This window comes from Canis lupus, chromosome 18, assembly GCF_011100685.1.
Source record: "Canis lupus familiaris isolate Mischka breed German Shepherd chromosome 18, alternate assembly UU_Cfam_GSD_1.0, whole genome shotgun sequence".
NCBI lineage: Eukaryota > Metazoa > Chordata > Mammalia > Carnivora > Canidae > Canis > Canis lupus.
The window spans coordinates 22,197,828-22,218,401 of NC_049239.1; the positions used below are offsets into that span (position 1 = coordinate 22,197,828).

At 35.7% G+C, this 20,574-nt stretch overlaps 1 protein-coding gene across 8 annotated transcripts in view; it reads right to left on the reverse strand.

Moving 5' to 3' along the window:
* Positions 1 to 20,574, reverse strand: part of CACNA2D1 (calcium voltage-gated channel auxiliary subunit alpha2delta 1) — a 475,745-nt gene that overhangs the window by 361,643 nt on the left and 93,528 nt on the right. For all 8 annotated transcript variants that reach the window (XM_038562843.1, XM_038562841.1, XM_038562842.1 and 5 more), the window contains exon 3: positions 12,735 to 12,851. In XM_038562843.1, coding sequence (XP_038418771.1) covers positions 12,735 to 12,851 — 117 coding nt within the window. The remainder of the gene's footprint in view (positions 1 to 12,734; positions 12,852 to 20,574) is intronic.

A 20,574-nucleotide genomic window follows, 5' to 3' on the forward strand; every position in this document is an offset into this window, starting at 1 on the left:
AAAGAAAAGTATAAATGTCTCACCTGTGTTTTGACTCATCCATCCTTTTATATGACTTAATTCTAAGAAAATAAAAATCAAAAATTTCTCCATATGTAAAGATGTGCTATAGACAGTATTAGTACTGTCTATGTTAACAATATAGAAACAAAGTCTCTCAATAGGAGATTGGCTAAATAATATATTAATATAATAAATACTACAAAGCTATTAAAATAACTATATGCATTAGAATCCAGTGACATAAACATCTCCATAAACAATATTGGTAAATCACACACACACACACACACACACACACACACACACAGGATGGGTAAAGGGTAATCACCAAATTGTGTAAAAAAAAAAAAAAGTCATTTACTCTAGTGGATTCTAAAGAGAAGTTTGATTTTCATCTTACGCTATATTTTTGTACTGTTTAAATTATTTACAAGGATATACTTGTATATTTATCAACATAAGTTAAAAATATATCAGAATCATCTAATATACATATCATCTACCATACAACCCACAAAGAATAAATAACACCTCTTGCTGCTGGATCACATGTATGAAAAACGGTTAACTTGCCGTTACACTGTGATTGTTCTGAGTGCTCCCTTACAAATTAAATTACCATCTTCAATTCTGACCTCTACGTTTTAAGGAAGTTGGAGAATAAATCTTTGATAAGTTCCAGAACACAGCACAAAATGTAAAAGAAATAGAAAACACGTCCATATACATATACAGGAACGCTAAAGAAGCTACAGCTCCTTAGGTTACAGGGCCTGGCTTATTAAAAGGCAGAGGGAGAGTCAGCGATGCCCAGGATTAACCTGTTCCACTTAGTACTGAGTTAGACAGCTTTGCTTCGTCAGGGCAACCCCTCATCCTCAGACACCATAATGTACCTGCCACGTAAGATTGTTCTGAAGCTTGAATCTGAAACGGGTAAACAATTTAAAACAATGCCCAGCAATGATGACTACTCAGCAAACAGGAATCATCATTATTTGTTAGGAATGCTAAGCCATGATGAGTCGATGGTTCTCGCCACCCTCAACCCTCCCAACACACACACACACAAAATTAGATGGTCTTATAAGGATTAGGCCAATCGAAATGTAATGCACACAGAGAACAGAAAACAAAATAGTTTTAAATGAGACAAGGACGTGGACGTTAGAAATAATTTCTTGAAAAACAAGCAAAGTAACAACAGCAAGGTATTACAAATAATGGGAAGTTTCGTCGCCAAAAATATTTGAGAAAAGAACGACACCGTCCCTAATCTTGGTAGTTTAGAGATTTACCTGCCTGAAAGGAGGTCAGAAAAATGAATTCCCCAAATTCCTACAAGATTTATGGTTCTATGATATTTTAATTAAAATTAACGGGGCTTTCCGTCATTCTGATGGTAGATTGTGTCAGGGGATTTTAAGGAAGGCAAAGACAGCTCATCTTTGCAAAAGCAGTTCTTGATTTTATAACCTCTAAAAAATTATTGAGAATAGAATCAAAAAGAATCCTCATGTATATCAAAAAAAAAAAAAAAAAAAAAAAAGCTGGGATGGCACTGCCTATCACATAAAGGTCTTCCACCTGCGTGTTATTCAGTGAAAGCTAGAAAATGAATTCACCGAAGAAGGTTTAGGGTTTAGAGTTTATGTAATTCTGCAATAGGATAATAAGGGGTTAATGGGTAAAAAGATAAACACTAGATTAAAAAAAAACGAAGTTAAGAAGAATATTCAGGAATCAGACCACCACTGGAAGTTCAAGTCATTAAACAGTTAAAACAGTGTTTAGAGTAAACACTGCTTGATCAGATTCTCTCCAAATATATGGCATACTATGAAGTTTGAGCTACAAATCCTATTATATGAATCAAAGAGGGTGGCCTTAGATTAACCCTAGTGTGTCTAGATTTATTTTTATGCAAACCATCATACTACTAGCACATTTAAATCGGAGCATTTCTATCATGCTCTTGGGACAAGTTTATAATTTCATTAAAAAAAAGTAGAAAGAAAAATGGATTTTTTTTTTTTTTTTGCCTCACTTTGAGGTAATCTTTTAACAATTGTTACAGGTTTTATAAACTCTCAAGTCACCAAGTGAAGACTGATGACGATCATCATAGGAACAGGACTGGACAAATCCCATGACCAGGTCCAGTTGTCCCATTAGTCACCTGGGTGCAAGGTTGGCCAGCTTCATGGATGTGCCACCTGTGTAATCGAATTAAGACTGCTCAGGAAGACCCGACAACTGGTGCAACACTCGGCTGCTGCCATCTTAAAAATTCATGATCACTTTTTAAAAAGTAGGGCCACATTTTCATTTTGTACTGGGCCCCACAAACTACATAGTCATTCCAGCCTACGTAAGCTTTGTAAGTCCCTTCATGCATCAAATTCTCATTTCCTAAATGCAATCAACAAACCCAACACTCTTTTACACGAATTTTTCAATGGCTGCATTATCAGAACACACGTTACTTTGGTCAAATTGCCAACAGAATAAGGCTCTTACTGATATTTTAAATATTACTTTTGGATCCTATGGAATTAAGGCAACTCAAGACTATGAAAATCACATTCCCAAAAGACATTTCTTTGACCATAAAGAGACTACAACTGTTGCTTGAAACCTACACTGTTTGAACACATTCTGTTAAAAAACTAGGCTCTCTATACCTTTCATTGTGCCCTGCCAGTTAAAGGCGACTACCTTTTTTTCAAAAGTGTCTTTGTGTACACGGTCACTTAGCGCAGACACTACTTGATGGAATGAGGGACGGAGAAAATTCACTCTGGCACCAAGTCATTTACAACAGAAAGTACTGTTTCAAAACACTTCACTGCTAACCTTTAAAGAACATGTTAATTAGAACAGAATACAATCAAAATTAAAACACTGAGTTGGTAAAGAGTAGCCACCTAGTTCCAGGGCATATGGATCTGTTTCCCTTGTAGTGTCATTTAAGAAGTCCTAAACATAGGTCTGGGTGCTTCACCATCCCTTCTATTTGTCCCCCAATTCCTATCGTTATGTTAGATTTAAAAATCCATAAAGCTGCCCCTAAAGTGTGTAACCTGAGAGAGGAAATGTGATGGTATTGCTAGAGATTTCCATTTGACACATTAACAAATAGTATCAAGAAATACAGGCATCTCCCATTTAACCCAGTAATCTGCTTCCCAAAAACCTGATATATTTTGAGTGAAAAATTCTGAAAGTCTATCATTTATTATGTTGAATGGAAAAAATTCATAGTGTATGTATATCAATCCATACCCCTAACCAACTTTTTAAAACCTAAGTAGAACAGTATAACATGCATTTAGCGAATATAAGAAACTCTTAAACGAGAATGTAAAAGCACTACAAACACTGCTTCCTGATGAAAAGATAAATAGGATTGTTAACGGACAATCAGCCTGCGTGGCCTCTCAGTGCCAACAGCAAACACGCACATCTCCATGGTTGGCACCTGGCCTGCTCTTTAAAGCATCTACACAGGATTCTGATGTGCTAATTGAATTTAGAATGTAAATTAAGACTCTTCCCAGATATCACATTATTTAAAAAATACTGAGTTTGGAGGCTGTAAATATAAATAGTTACCTTATAGGAATCAGCAAAAAAGAAACCAAGAAAGAAAAATACCTTACTGAGAAATCTGTCTACTCTGTGAAAACTGGATTTCAAAACTCAAGAGTCATTTTATTGCAAAAACATTAACTGAGAAGACATTCTGCAGGTTATGTACGTCCGTATTTTATTAGTAGCTAACTTCCGCTTTAAGTATGTGTTAGATGCGATGGGCCAAACGAAACAGATGAAGATGCTGACATGCCAGGAGTTTAATCCAAAGCTACCATGGGACTCCATTAAAGGCATAATGGCACCTTTAAGGAGAGATCTAAGTTGACTGGACAAATGACACATAAATATATTTTGGCTAAGATTGTTGAGATGTCACTGAGGTGAGAAATATTGTGCACTGAGCTAACAACTATATAATCTAAAAACAGGAACTCAAGCCCAAATATGCCACTCTATGTAAGACTTGGGCAAGACCTTCAATTTTTCTAAGTTTTCAGGTGAGTTTTCTGATGCATTGTGAAGACTAAATGAGTTAATGTTGTATGTTTTTAAACTAATGGAGGCACACAGGAAACACCAAGTATTCTGTAGAGATACGTAAGTGGGTTTGATTTATTCGCCAGCTCTGTATAATTGAAATTTTTTAAATTCTCTGAACTTTCCCTTTTTCATCTGTAAAATGAAAACAGTTATACCAACTTTGTAGAATATAAGTTGTGGTAGACATATATAGGAAGAGCCTAGCAAAGTGTTTGGACCATAGTATACATTCACTAAGTGCTGATTATTAACTTGCTCAGCACCATTAAAACCCTAAAACCTTTCACTCTTTTCCATCTTAGTAACCTGCTCACTCACTCATGCCTCAATCTTGTCATCACTAGAACTCTTCATTTCTCAAATTTCCAACATTTACCACAATGTCTTGTTTCTCCAACGTTCCCTATAATCTTACACTTTATCCACATAAAAATGTCTCCTCTCTTGAACTTGGAATTCTTGACAATTACCAGACCACGTACCGTGGCTCAGGATTTCAAACTTTTCAACTACCGCTAATTCTTAAGTATCCTTGATGTTTACAAAATATATCCTGCCAATTTTCAACCCAAGATGGATTTGGCAGTCCTTTCAAGTACTACCACCCATACTGTGCCAACACCTTGCTGGAGAAAGCTGATTTAGTTGTTCATATAATGATTATTTTGAAGGAGTGGGACTCTACATACATACATACATCCCAACAATGTTTTCCTCTCTTTCTTCTGCTTCCTTAATTTGAATTTTCTCTAGACATTCTTCCCTAAAACACACTCTAAATCTTGAAAAGGTCTTCATGGAGACACTGGCTGGATGGATATACATTTTAATTAAAGGCACCACATTTCTTGCTTCCTCTTGGAGCCAGAGGTTACTGACTGAGATGGACAAGAAATAACAGAATGGGACTTCCACAAACCTCTTGAGCTACCTACCTCCAGGTTTCTTGTTACATGAGAGAAAACAAACCTGCCATCTGTTTAAATTGCTCATTAGTTGCCTTGAGTATTAAACATATTTGAACATAACTTCAAGCCTTACAGAGTCTATAACTTTTCCATTCAGCATTGTATATACTACTTCTATCCCTAAAAATAATCTCAGCTTATCAATTAAAATATCTAATCTAGGTTAAAAATTGAAAGTCTAATAAGCCTAATTTAAAATTTATTTGTAATCCCATTACTAGCCTGGTACTGGTTCAGGCTAAGAAATTTCAGGAGATTCAGATTAAGAAGTATGGGAGAGATCTATTTCCACTCTCTGAGCTTTTTCTCCTGATCCCATCTGCACTCCCCGCCCCTTACCAGCTCACAGGTGCTGATTTTAGCAGCATCACTATGAGAAGCTGGCAACGGAAGGCCCTTTCTTGACTGTAATTATGTGTTGGTCCTCTCTGAGAGCAGCAAATGTTCCCTTCTTAGGAGGTGCTTTTCTGCATTGCCTGAAGCCAGGCAGTTCATACAATTGCAATCCCACACTTCTGGCTGCCATTTACTGCTCTACCCCTCAATTCCCATCTACCTCTTTCTGCTAAACTGGCTTTGGCCTTGGCAGGAAGCCCTACTTCCTGGAGTTGCAGACCAGCTCTGTAGGTAGCTGTAGGCTGTCCTACAAGGCCTACCTCTTCTGTGTGTAAGCTTGTACAGAGTGAAGCCACCTTTCATTGCTCAGCCACCAGGACAGCATGTCTAGCCTCAGCACTGCATGTTTAGCATCTAGAGGCATGTATCAAAACCAAATAAATAAAAGTAATCTCAGCTTTGCAAAACACATGCAGACTACCTGGTCCCTTTACCACTCGCAGAGTCAAAGGGATATATGTATATAAACAATCTGAGTAATCCTCTCAAAGACATTTATACTAACAAAAGAAGAGTAAGCATACTCGTGTTCTTCTGGGAACACAGAAATAGCACAACATTTCATACTCTTTCCAAAGTAATTTCTCTCGTTCTTGTCAATCTGGATAAATTTATAACTACAAGACAAATTTTGAACTAATGGTCAAAACACACACACACACACACACACACACACACACACAGAATTTCAGAGAGCTCTTTCAAATTCATATGCAGCCCAAGACCTCATTTTTAGAATATGAAGGTATTTTGTGCCTTCTATTTTTTCTCAGTGTTAGGAAGGCCCTAGGTTTTATTTATCAGCCACTTCACTTACCCACAGCAAACTCTCCACTTTTTCTTTAGTATGGTCTTTAGTATGGTCCTGAAGTTCCCACAGCCCCTTCATTCTTCACATAAAATATTAACGTCTACTTCACCAAGAGAGAAGCAGTAATTCAGTGGGACTTTCAGATTTTCTCTATCTGCAAAGTCTTTATTCATTTTTAATATCTCTTTTGTCTCAAGTGAAAAATACCACTATCTTTTCAAAGACAAATGGCATGACTCTGATCTTCTCTGTACCTGTTTTTACTGGAGTCAATCTTCAACATTCAGGTTGTTTGTTTTTTTGGGTTTTGGGTTTTTTTTTCCCCCAAATGTTACAGATTCCTCTCTTTCAGTCTATAAATATACTTATATACCTCCATTCTCAAAAACAAACAGAAAAGAAAAACAAAGTATTTAATAAGACTCCATGTTTCTGTTTCACTGTCCTACCAAATTTCATGAAGACACAAATTTCTTGACAATTTATCATGTCCCAATCACTTTTTAACACTGTAGTCTTTACTCTGTTCCAACACATTCTAATAAATCTGTTTTCACAGAAGTAAAACATTGACTCTTAGTAGCCAAATACAATACATTTTTTACTCTTCTTTGAGTCTCTGAAGAATTTCACATTTCCTCCTGTATCTCTTTACCACCTCTTTGAACCTAAATTTTCTGAGATTTCTTCCTATGTTTCCAAGTTAAAATCTCTAGAGATAAAGGTCGGGAACCTGCATTTTTAGCCAACTCTAGAGGCATTTCTGACAAACGTGAAAGAGGCAGAACCATGGGTTTAGGAGCTAAAGAAACATTAAAAAAAGAAAGAAAGAAAAAGAAAACACAACCAGTTTGATTAAACAACAGTAATGTAATCCTCCAGAAAAAAGACCCTACTTTAAGAATCATTGAAAACATTTGTCATTTTCTTCTTTTCATTTTCTAATCATAAGCTCAATATCAAGAATAGAAAAAAAGGTTGGGCATATTACAATATTTAAAGCTTTGTAATAAACTGAAATAGTTTTAATTAAAGTTACCAGGACACCAGAGGGAGACAGGATACACCATAATTGCAAAAGTGTCACCACAGAAATTCAGTTATTACAACCTTGATCCTATTTTCTTTTAGCAAAATATCTGGAAACCTTCATTTACTCAGCAAATTTCCTTAGCCAGGCAGGTTAGTGAACCATGCATGAGACCACTGATTTTATTCACCTCCATCCTTCAGAAGGCACCACTAGAAATTGGAACATTATTGTGCTGAAGAGCCTTCTCCCATGAGCTATGTGTGCATAGTTGCAGGTTTTTCCAGCCTAGTTCAGGCTAAAATAAATGTGGATAATAACTATGTTAAATGTTTACTGTGATTTTGTGGTGTTTTTGTGGAGAGAGTTGTTGCTTGTAAACATTCTTTGATTTGAGACTGTTTAAGAATAATTCAATATTAGCAATTAATAATGTTAATGTTGATTAATGTTAATAATCATCCCATTAAGCCATTTTCTGAGACAAAGATGTAACAAATGCCAGAAAAATAGTCATTTAGAAATAATTTTGGGAATAAAGTGTTTGAAATTACCTGCTTGGGCTTGGAAGGAAAACAAAAAATAAAGATTGTAGACTGATACCCTCAAATTGAATTGCACCACTACTTCATTTCATCTAAACAAGTCTTGAGCAAGGACACTGATCTGTCTGAATTTCCTCATTTATGAAACAAGAATAAGTAAACGTTTAGTGTTCCTACTTCACAGGCTATATGTAAGAGCCTAATGAACATCAATCATCAGAAACATGTTTTTATATAGTTGTAAAGACAAAACAAAACCAAAAAACCAATCATTTAACTGTTTTTTTAAGCAATCACTTTTTAAGAAAAAGTCTGTTCTGCTATAAAAGAGATAGTTTTAGGGCAAAAGTAACTAAAAATGATTGATTGATTTCTCTTTCAGCTCTAATGCTGGTTGAGGGAACAGATAAAAAGACCACAGCATTAAATAAGTGTGAATAAAAAAAAAAAAAAGAAAATCTTGGTAGGAGTAGTTTAGAGTCAAACACTTAAGCAAATGCAAGATAAACAAAAAGCAATACAACAAATTACAATTCCGTTTTAAATCAACAGGCTTTAACAGAATTTAAAATCTAAGGTTCAAAAACATAAAATCTGTGTATATGCATGCACAATAAAAAGTATCGCAGATATTGAAAAGTAATCATTCCACTAAAAGGAAGGAAGGAAGGAAGGAAGGAAGGAAGGAAGGAAGGAAGGAAGGAAGGAAGGAAGGAAGGAAGGAAGGTTGGTTAAAGAAAAGCCTCCAGCTGTTCATTTTCTTTAAAAGATAAAACAAACTGAATTAACTATAAACCGGCAATTTCTTCAGTACATATGTGAGTAAAAAACGAACTGAATTTAGTTCTTCATCTTACGTTCCAATCTTGATACTGAAGAAGAATAAGGGTTTAAAATTTTCTCACATTTAAATAAAAAAGAAAAAAATTTTCAATATTCTATTATTTTCATTTTAGTCATTTTTTGAAGATGGGTAATTGATATAGGAGTCACTAAAAAAATTCATAACCTTCCAGAATATTCTATCAACTGGAATATCCAATTCTTAAGTAATCTGAATGAACAATAGTTTATAGCATACTCCTTAGTCATTTCCTCTATGATTATAAACTTTTTTCATGCCAAAAGATGTATTTCTGTAGTAAGAATGCAGAGCTTGAAGTCAGACACCTGAATCTGAATGCTCTTCCATTCTTGCTAATTCATAGTTTTTGTACTGGAAGTATCAATATCACCTGGGAGCTTATTAGAACTGTAGTATCTCTGGCCAGGTCTACTGAATAAGCTAGTACATTTTAACAAGTGCCACAGCTGAACTAATGTTCATTAAAATTTAAGAAGCACTGACATACATTAGTTATCAGATAAATTTCTTTGAGCAAGTTAGAGGATTTCTCAAAGACTCAGTTTTCTCACTGAAAAAATGACACTAATAATGATATCAAGAGCTTAGTTCACTATGAGAAATAATCAGATACTATTACTTACTAAATGCTCATAAGGTCTAACTGGTATTAAATTTTATCATCTACCTCAAATTTATATATTCATTACTTTTCCAGTATATTTACTTGTGGAATTACACTGGCAACCTGCTCAGATAAATTAAGCTCTTTTAGTCAAGAAGTCTTCCTGAGTATAAGCCTACAACAAAAATAGAGCTTAATTAATAATGCTATCTTGCATTCATTTACAGTACAATGTAGCACCTGTTTTTCAATTAGCTTCAAAACATTTCCCTTTGAAATAATGTGTTTTCTGTTTTTGTAGAATCAAAAAAGTTAAATAAAGAATTTAGTTTGAAAACAAACAGGACTCTTTCTCCCTGACATATAATCTAATTCTACAATTAAACAGTCATTGTGGTTTCTGTACTCTGCCATTCATGCATTAGGATAGTCACTGATCCCCCATAGGACTCAAATAATGCACCAGGTGTCTAGAGCTTCAATTCCAAATGATAGAAAAGAAGGTCTCAATAGGCTCCATCCTAATCCAATTAAGGCAAGATACATCATATTTCATTCTATGGTCTTTTTTCATGGGACTTTGATGTCCGGATTATCTACTTCTTACTTTCGGAGGAAAAAGGTAAGCTGATAAAAATTAATATAATTGGAATCCTTTCCAGTTGTCATTGAGTGAATATTAACCACTTAAGTAGAAAATATGTATCTTATTTTTATTAAATAAACCTTAATTTAAAAACACACTTAATATCTACAAATGATGCTTAAAAACTGAAAGGAAGAATGCATTGAATCCTCCAGTAATGAAAACTTCTCTTCTCATGGATAACTCATTTATATATTTCTTAAAAATTAAATGTTTCAACTTCTGCCAATACGGTATTTTAAATATTCCAAAGAACTCTCCTGTTACATTACAACAAGATCCTGGATATTTTAAGAAACATAAAGATTTATAAGTGTCAAAAAAGCAGGCAAAATTTCTGAGTGCCAAGATATACATATAATATAGTAAGCTAAAAATCTGAACTGTGAGTGATAAGTAAACCGGAAATTCAGAGTTGTCCTGGGACAAATTCTTGTAACAATGCTGTGATTTGTAGACTAACAGAAGCTAAACGTAAGCTCCAGCATTATATCTAACAGAAGATGTATAGGAACTCCACGAAGAAGTTTTAAAATGTTGTTGAATGGAATAAAATTTTGCTCAACGGTGAGAATAGTATATTTATAAAGTGAAAGCAAAATATCATAATGATATCAGTCTTCCCAATTTGGTCTGAGTCAATGCAAATCAATCAAAATCCCAGTAAGGATTTTACTGGGTAATAACATGCTGAATCTAAAATTTAGATTACATGTGAAAGTTCAAGAATACTCAAGATCCGGGACACCTGGGTGGCTCAGTGATTGAGCATCTGCCTTCAGCTCAGGGCATGATCCTGGGGTCCTGGGATCCAGTCCCACGTCGGGCTCCCTGCAGGGAGCCTGCTTCTCCCTCTGCATGTCTCTGCCTCTCTCTCTGTGTCCCTCATGAATAAATAAATTTTTAAAAACCCTTTAAAAAAAAACACTCAAGATCCTTCTGAAGAATATGGTGAGGGACTGGACCTACTAGATATCTAGCTTGATAACTGGAGCCCACTGCAGTAATGGAAGCTAAATAATGGCCCTGGGAAAATTGGTTAGGAAAACATTTAATTTAAAGTGCAACTTAATACTATATACTGACATCAGCTGAAGGTAGATTAAAGAAATCTTAAAGACACAGAACTTTTTATAATAAAAAAATATAACAGGGATGTCTGGGTGGCTCAGTGGTTGAGCACCTGCCTTTGGATCAGGGCATAACCCCAGTGTCCCGGGATGGAGTCCAGGATCGAGTCCCACATCGGGCTCCCCGCAGGGAGCCTGTTTCTCCCTCTGCCTATGTTTCTGCCTCTCTCTCTGTGTCTCTCATGAATAAATAAATAAAACTCCCTAAAAAATAAATAAATAACAAATATTTACAATCTCAAGATGGGGAAGGATTTTTAAAACACACACCCTGAAATACTAACTTTTTTTTAATAAACATTTTTTAAAGGTGACTTTGACTACATTAAGAACATCTTTTATCAAAATACACCATAAGGACAATGAAAAGGTAAGTCACAAGCAAGTCACAAAAAGTTATTTGCATTATATAGAACTTAAATGAGCTACCATCAAGAATACACCACCTACAAATCAATTTAAAAAATTAAAATGTCCAAAAGATATGAACAGATATTTCACTAAAGAAACAAAAATGGTTAAAGAATATAAAATGTCTGCCTCATTAATAAGAAATAGATACTAGTTTACACCCATTTGATGGCCTATAATTGAGAAGTCTGACATGGCCATTTATTGGTCAGAATATGGATCAACGGGGACTCGTATGCAGCTGGCGGAAGTGTAAACTGATACAACCATTTTGGAAAACAGTTTTCATACTTCTGTAAAGCTGACTTTGTGAGCCTATTATTTCTACTACCACGTACATAACACCCTACAGGTATCCCTGCACATGTGTACCATTGTCATGTTCAAGAAAATTCAGCAGCAGTATTCATAGTAGTGCTCATCTAGAGATAATTCAAATAATAATTTACCAAGAGGGAATAAATGAGCCAATTGTTATACACCCTCATAAAATAATATTTAGCTGTGAATAAGAGCAAATTAAAGCTACCCCCAGATAAATCATACAAACGTAACAAGGAAGAAAGCAAGTCGCTGATGGCTACCTACATTACAACATGATTTTCATAAAGCTGAGAAACAAGCAAACTAACCACCACCATGTTTCGCAACACATTTATGTGAGGTACTTCTATTTTTAAAAATAAAAAAAAATAAAATAAATAAATAAATAAATAAATAAATAAATAAATAAATAAATAAATAAAAATAAAAATAAAAATAAAAATAAAAGAAATGAGTAACCAAATATCAAGCAACTTGGCTGCCTCTGGCAGGGAGGAAGGTGAAGCAGAGGAGAATACTGCAAAGGAAGCTTTAAGGGTACTGGCAATATTTGTGGGTTTTATGCTGTATGACAGATCTAAACATTATTATGCATCATAACTTATACATGTATAAGTAGATGTATGTACCAATTAAATATGCTGTTCCTATGTTATAAAGCCATCTAACATAAAAAATAAACTAATAATTAGTAATCCACTGATCATTTTGAGTTCACAAATGAAACTATGATATCTTACCTTTTACAAACACATTACATGGACATAGTTTCTGAAGTAAAGAAAGCACACAAAGGAAAATAAAGGTGGAAAAAAAAAACAAGTAATGAAAATAATAAAATGAGCAGATCCAATTAAAACTCACCACCAGAGCTTTAGATCTGTTGCTTAGAAGTTTCTCAATATCCCTGGCTGCAATTTCCACCAGCTGCCGCGCATTATTTGGCTCCACAGTATACAAATCTTGATACTTTTCATAAATCTGCATGAAGAAAAAAGAAAATTAGTATAATAATTGCTGATGTGATTCATAAGTTCATAGTAGAATGTATTTTAAACCATAAACAATGATTAGAAAGGCCCACTCTTTCCCTTCTTCACTTTGATCTTTCTGGAATTTGAATGTGTCAAAAACATGTATATAAATAAGAATTTGCTGTAAGACCACCAGCTACGCAAAATAGCAATGTCATGTTAACAGGCTGTAAAATATCTTGTACCATAATGATTTGTGTATACAATTTTGTGACTTGAAATTGTACCTCCCCAAATTCAAAACCTGGTATTAACTGCCATCAGGTTTTAAAAACGAGGGGGGGGGGGGAAGGAAGGAAGGAAGGAAGGAAGGAGAAAAGAGAGAAAGAGGAAAGGGAAGGGAAGGGAAGGGAAGGGAAGGGAAGGGAAGGGAAGGGAAGGGAAGGGAAGGGAAGGGGGAAAGGGAAAGGGAAGGGGGAAAGGGAAAGGGAAAGGGAAGGAAAGGGAAGGAAAAAGGAAAGAAGAGGAGAGGCCACGCTACAGTCAGTAGAACAGAAGCACTACAGGTCAGACTTGGGAGGATGTGCGCAGTGAGCCAAGGTGGGAGGAAGGGCAAGCAATACTGTATTGAAGGAGACCTCCTACGGTTAGCCCTAGCTACAACCCTACAACCCTGGGATTAAAGTGTATCCTGCTAAATCTGAGGAAGAGAGAGAGAGGAAGAAGGGGAGAGGGAGGAGAGGGAGGAAGGTTAAGAAGGAGGAGGAGGGGGAGAGATAAAGACCCTGCTACGGTTCAATCCGTGTAACACCGGGAGCTTTATTACACAAACAGAGGGGTTAAAAGTCGATGATAGTTTGCTTCAGTCTCTAATAGTATAAATATTTTTCATTAGCAAACTGCATCTTTGAGGTTTTATTTGAATCACTGAATCAAACTATGCTGCAAGGAAGCTAGGCAGCAAAAGAAGACTATAATTTTGCCTCCCAACAGTGTCTACCGAAGGATTTCCCTGGAGTGGCAGGAGACGCACCTGTTCTGCAGAGCCTGTACACTCCTGGCAGGAGAGGACAGATTAAAGAAAGGGGGAGGGTGGGGGGAGGCAGCGACCATGCTTGTGGCTACAGGGCTGAGCCGAGTAGGAAATCCCTTATGCATCCACCAGATGGGCCGCACATGCATGACTAAACCATCTTTGAAAGCCAGGGCCTGGCAGGTTTTTACCGTCTTAGAAGAAGTGAATCCAGGCACATGCAGGAACCAGTTCAACCCTGCTTTTTCTGGCACAACTCCAAATTTCTGCAATACTACCAACAGGTTCTATAGCCAGGTCTCAGATGGCCACGGAGGCTACAGGTGAACACTGGTTTCAAACATACATAGATGCATATGCTAACATTTATTTATAACAGAACACAGTAATTTCACATGAAGTTTTAATTGTGTGATTCAAAATCATTTTAAAGGATTTAAATCAAACTTTCACTCCTAAAATTTTTTGACTTCTTCAAATTATGAAGTTTTTCTCATACTCATTTGAATTTTGACCCTGTGGGTTTATCCTCCCAACCATTCGAGGCACAGAAATCTAGTCATATAAAATCCCCATATTCAGTTTTATTTGGAATTCCTGCATATTACTGAATTGCTTACACTTTCTGCTAAGAGGCAGATTACGGAGTCCTATTTTAAAGACCAGATTGTCCATGAACAACTCCATCCAGCCCAAGGCTCTCTCTCATCTTAGCCAAAGATGACACCCAGGAACATGAACTAGAAAGATTAATTGATTTGGGGTACGAACAGATAAGCCTCAACATCACTGTAATTGATCCAAGACATTTAGTTTTTTTCAGTAAAACCAATAAAACTAATTGGTGGAAAAGGCAGTTATGCTTTGTGCCATTAATATTGTGTTTATTTCTGTATGAAGTCTGACATTCTTCCTGTGGTATAGAGATCACACCAGCACTCAGAGTTCGTAAAGATCAGTTCCAAATACACAATGTGTGCTTTGCATTATGTACTAAACATAATGTCACTTACTAAGGCACTACCTACGTAGGCCAGATGCATTAGATGGATTATGAATCAGGAACAATTAACAATTCAAGTATATAGAGATCCTCTCAACTATAGATAGAATATTCTCTCAAATTGACTCTAATTTTTAAATGCTTAGGAAATTAAAAAAGTAGTATCTAACTCACAAATAAATTTTAAATAAATGAGATCAAGGAAGCTTACATCCACAGCCCCAATATAAATATCTTGCTGAATAAAACCACATTTGAAATGTTTTCTTGGTAATAAAAATGAATTAAAACCATATTACTGCCCCATCAAAAAAAAAAAAAAAAAAAAGCTCTTGCTTCTGGCTTTAAAGAATGTAACATTCTTTGTTGTTGCAAGAGGTACTGTGAAAGCTATCAAAAACTCTCATGATATATGTTTAGTAAAAGTTTTCAGGAGAAGGGTTCAAGTGGATTTTCAAGATTATATATTTTTACAAAGTACATACATTTATAATTTTTCCTGTCATTAAAATAAACCCCATTTCTAAAATACTTAACATGTTAAAATGTTTTTTAAATAGAAGTAGAACTTTAAGTATTTCTCTCTCTTTCTCTTCCTAGTATTTTTTTCTAAAAAATAATTGTCTGTCTGACCATTTTATCCACTCTTTCCAGAAAAATAAATAAATAAAACAAGAACACAGTGTAAATAACATGAGTTCTTGATACCAGAGCTTCATTCAAATCATGTGTCAATTCCTCTTATGCTGTGTGACACCAGCTTCCATTTCTTCTACTAGAAAGAATGTAGCATATAAAGAGAATCTAGATAGGATGTTTTTCCTCCTGACTGATATACTAATATGTTTTAATTTTTCTGTAGTTCAAATGCTCTCATTTCCATCCTTGCCACAAGTTTGGACAGCCAAGAATATGTGTCAGCTGTCCATTCTTGCTTTCTTATAATCTTAATTAACTGGCTTTAATGATTATTCACTATTACACTCATAGACAACAGAGAATATAGCTTTCCTTCCTTTTTCCGATGGAAACTTCTATGTCTCTTTGTCCCAAGTCCGTAATTCCAAGATAATCTTCAGAATGATACATTTAAGAATACCCTCAAGTGTAATATTTAAAAAGTAACACCACTGATTGATATAATTGCTTACCAAACAGACCTAAAGAAATGTTTCAGAAATCATAATATTTACTATGATGCCATGGGATAACAAAGATACCCCAGAGATGCTTACTGAAAGCAAGATAGGCTTCCAAGTTTTGGATGACCTGGAAGATTTTATTAGTGATCACTTTGAGGCATCTGCTCCATACCAGTCTGAGGTGTTTCACATACATTATATTATTTACTTACTTTAAGAAACCAAAAAAATACATTTCATTAACCATTATATCGGTGAGAATACTGAAATGCAAGCTTTGCAGTATCAAAGTGGAGGCGGTTTGGGTCCCATTTTACATGGTAAAGGAGCAAACCACTGCCCAAAGCTGCGGAGGGTAAAATGCTCATGTGGCACGTTTATACAAAGTGGATCCGCAGTACCACTCTGCTGGGGTCTCCCTCGGCTTCAGCAAGATGTGGAAAAACAGAAAAGCCCATTGGGATGAACAAGAATGGTGGCTTAGAATTATCTGTCTGCTAGGACGCTGTGTGAGTGCACAATCAAGGGACTCCCAACGCAGAGCTTGAAAAATGGGACAGTGGAGGGAGCAGGGTTCCAGCGGAAGGATGATGGTACCAACCACCCAGAGTTGAGGGGCCCTACATAGGCTGCAGAGATTGGCCACGTCCTTAGTAGCAATCATATTCTATATCTATGCCAAGAGAACAGAAAAGAGCAAATATACTACACATCTCATCAATGTTTCTCCTTGTGCTCAGATGCCAAGGAGCAAAGTCAAGAACATTAGAGATTATTGGAAGGGATTTGGGACAAAATCTTTGAAATACTAAGATGGTTTTCCCCCTGGGAGAGAGAATGGCAACTCATGAATAAATTAAGTTCCCTAAAGAGAAACAGAAATTTCTGCGTAATAAACCTAATGTAAATTTTGCCAACCCCTTCCCTTGGTCCTTAGACATTTACTTCCCTCCCATGGAATTTGTCCTGAACAAGCAATCAAGAGTCCTGCCATGCCCACAGTCATCTTTCTGAGACAAGATTTCCTCTTGACTCACCAATGTAATCACAGGGGTTCTTCAAAGTGGAAGGGGGAAGACATGACTATGCGAGAGGAAACCAGAGAGATGGCAGCCTAAGAAGAAATCCTCCCAATGTTGCTAGCTTTGAAGACGGAGGAGAGGAGCCATGAACCAAGGGAAGGACTTCTAAAGGTTATAAAATAATCTAAAGGTCATAAAATAATAAATTTGTGTTTTAAGCCAATACATTTTTGGTAATTTGTTACACTAACAATAGAAAATTAAAATAATGACCTATTTCTGAAGAGCTCCCAGCTGAGAGGTAACAATAATAATCAGCCTCTGGATAGTAATTCTATAATAACCTCCTCCAGTGATTCACTCTTCCAAAAAATAAAAATGCTAAGAAAGGCCTCATGCTTTGAAAGTTGTGATTAACATTATTAATTACTACTTTGCACCTTCATTTCATTACTCATTAGATTCATTTCATTCATCGGAAAAATGAGCTCTATTGTGAGAAATGTGCAATTGTCGTTCGACTTTACAAAATAATGAAATTATCTTAGAACTCCTATTATGACGCTCACAGTAATGTGGGATTCTGAGAAGAAATTCTACAGAGAAAAGCTAAAAATATCAAAATAGATGTGCATACATTGTCCAAAAATACATATGAATTGGATGAATGAATATGATTCTACCTCATAATAATAAGAGGGATTAAAAGAAAATGTGACATAATTCCCACCATCATTCTCATTTCACTGTCTTTATTGGCTAACAGGGGTAAACTCTAACATCTTCAATACTAATGCGGGCAGGAAAAGAGATGCTTTGTCACCTCAACTGCTTTACAGACTAACAAAATCAATTTCACTTACTTTTACTTGAATTTTGCAATGTGGGATGGCTTGGCTCTATTTTTTTCTTTTTTATTAAGTCTTTTGTGGGCTTTTGAACTACTTGTTCCCTAGCAACTGAGAATCTCTTGTTTCTGGAAGATGTATTAACACAAAAGAATGATACAATGTTCTTTCGTGGTCACTTTCAAAGATCAAAGTTCCCTTACCTTAAGAAATTTTGCAATGATTCCCAAGTATAATAAAGTCTTTCTTTTTATTTATCATAAGTTACATCATCAGAGAAGCTGGCCAACAGAAGCAGATATTCAGATGTGAAGAATCCTTTATCTAAAGTAAACAATAACTAGTGACACTAGATCTGAATTGACATTAAAATGAATAAATATTACCAATAACAAAGAACAATTATTTTTTAAAATTTTATTTATTCATGAGAGACAGAGAGAGAGAGAGGCAGAGACCCAGGCAGAAGGAGAAGCAAGCTCCATGCAGGGAGCCCGACATGGGACTCGATCCCAGGTCTCCGGGGTCATGACCTGGGCTGAAGGCAGGCACCAAACCGCTGACCCACCCAGGGATCCCCCAACAAAGAACATTTTTAAAAAGTCTATGTTCCTCCAATGAAAATTAGGTGAGTTTAAAAAAATTAATGTTGCTATAAAAGAATATGCAATATTTACCAACTAACTTCCGATTTCTTTAACACTCCCCTCTTTCTCTTTTATTAAAATAATAAATGTTACAATCTCAGAAATATCAAGCTTTAAAAATCATTCACTCTTTAATACTCTTTAACACACTGTGAATCATGTTTAATACAATTGGTAAAAATCACTTTAAATTCCAGCTTTTTGGGGCACCTGGGTGTCTCAGTGGTTGAGAGTCTGCCTTCAGCTCAAGGCGTGATCCGAGGGTCCTGGGATCAAGTTCTGCATCGGGCTCCCCACAGGGAGCCTGCTTCTACCTCTGCCTGTGTCTCTGCTTCTCTCTCCATGTCTTTATTTTTTAAATAAATAAATATTTAATTTATAAATATAAATTATTATATTTATACATTATATTTTTAAATATTTATAAATATTAAATTTAATATTTATTTATTTAATTAATTAATCAAATTGTTAAATAAATAAATTACAGTCTTTTGTTTTCTTTTCCTTATAATCTAGCTTTCTGAGATAGGAAACTACCTTTGAATTTTTTATGGCTTGAGATTTCTATTCAGATACCTTTAAGCAAATGCAAACATCATCTAACATAATTTATTAAGTTTCACGTTTGTTATATATTTCATATTTCCTTTAACTAGAATGTAAATTTCAAGAGGACATTTTGTTCACTGGTACGGCTCAGCTCAGCACATAATACAATGCCTACACTGATACTAGTTACTAGTACTACTAATACTACTAGTTACCATACCTAGGCTTTGCTAGGAATGTGGATGCTGACTTATAACAAGTTCCTCCTTGTATTTTAAAATTAATTATTTATTTTGAACCTACAAAAATAACAAAGCCATGGAAGGCGCCATTCAGTTAGATACTGGAATCTAAATACAACACCTAGGGGCAGCCCGGGTGGCTCAGCGGTTTAGTGCCGCCTTCAGCCCAGGGTATGATCCTGGAGTCCCAGGATCAAGTCCCACGTCGGGCTCCCTGCATGGAGTCTGCTTCTCTCTCTGTGTCTCTGCCCCTCTCTCTCTCTGTCTCTCAATAAACAAATATAAATATCTTTAAAAAAATAAAAATTAAAAAAATACACCACTTAAATGATAATTAGATCTTAAAAAGAGAAAATACACAAAATAAGGTAATGATCAATATGAAGAATATTAGTGTTCCGCTAAAGAGGTACAGAAAATTGTGCTGTCAGAATTCACGGCAAACTAAAACCTTATGGGTTATGATAGATGGGATTGTAGTCACACTTTGAAAGAAATACACATTAATAAGGGAGGAAAGAAATCAGAGGGTGTGTTATATAAGGGGATTATTGGAAAATACAGACTGAAAGGCAAATTGAGAAACTACATGGACAGCTATAAAATTCAGGGTACTAGTTTGGATCTTCTAATCAACTCCAAGCTGTCCTGCTCAGAACTCATAGTAAAATTAGCACATAGGAAGAACTCAAGATATGACATAGGCTTACTAAGAACCTCATCTGAATGTATTTATACACACCATGTAATTACATACCTACACATACACACACACACATACATACACATAGGTAATTGATCATGTCCTTGAATTTATAGGGTGTATTTTTCTGACAACTACATCAAATTGGCATTCAAACATCAAACTCAAGTGTTCAATAATATATTCCCTAGTCTTTCCATTCTTTCTATTTGGTGTATCTGTTTAGCTGAAACAGTATCACATTTCAGATGAGACATTATCTTTAAGAATATTTAGGAAGGGGGCACCTGGGTGGCTCAGTCAGTTAAGTGTCTGCCTTCAGTTTAGGTCAGGATCTCAGGGTCGTGGAATTGAGCCCCACATCAGGCTCCCTGCTCAGCAAGGAGCCTGCTTCTCCCTCTCCGTCTGCCCCTTCCCCATTCTCTCTCTCTCTCTCTCTCTCTCTCATGCTCTCTTTCAAATAAACATAAATAAAATCTTTAAAAAAAAAAAAAGAATATTTAGGAAGAATGAAGTCAGAATTGGAGAACCTTCCACA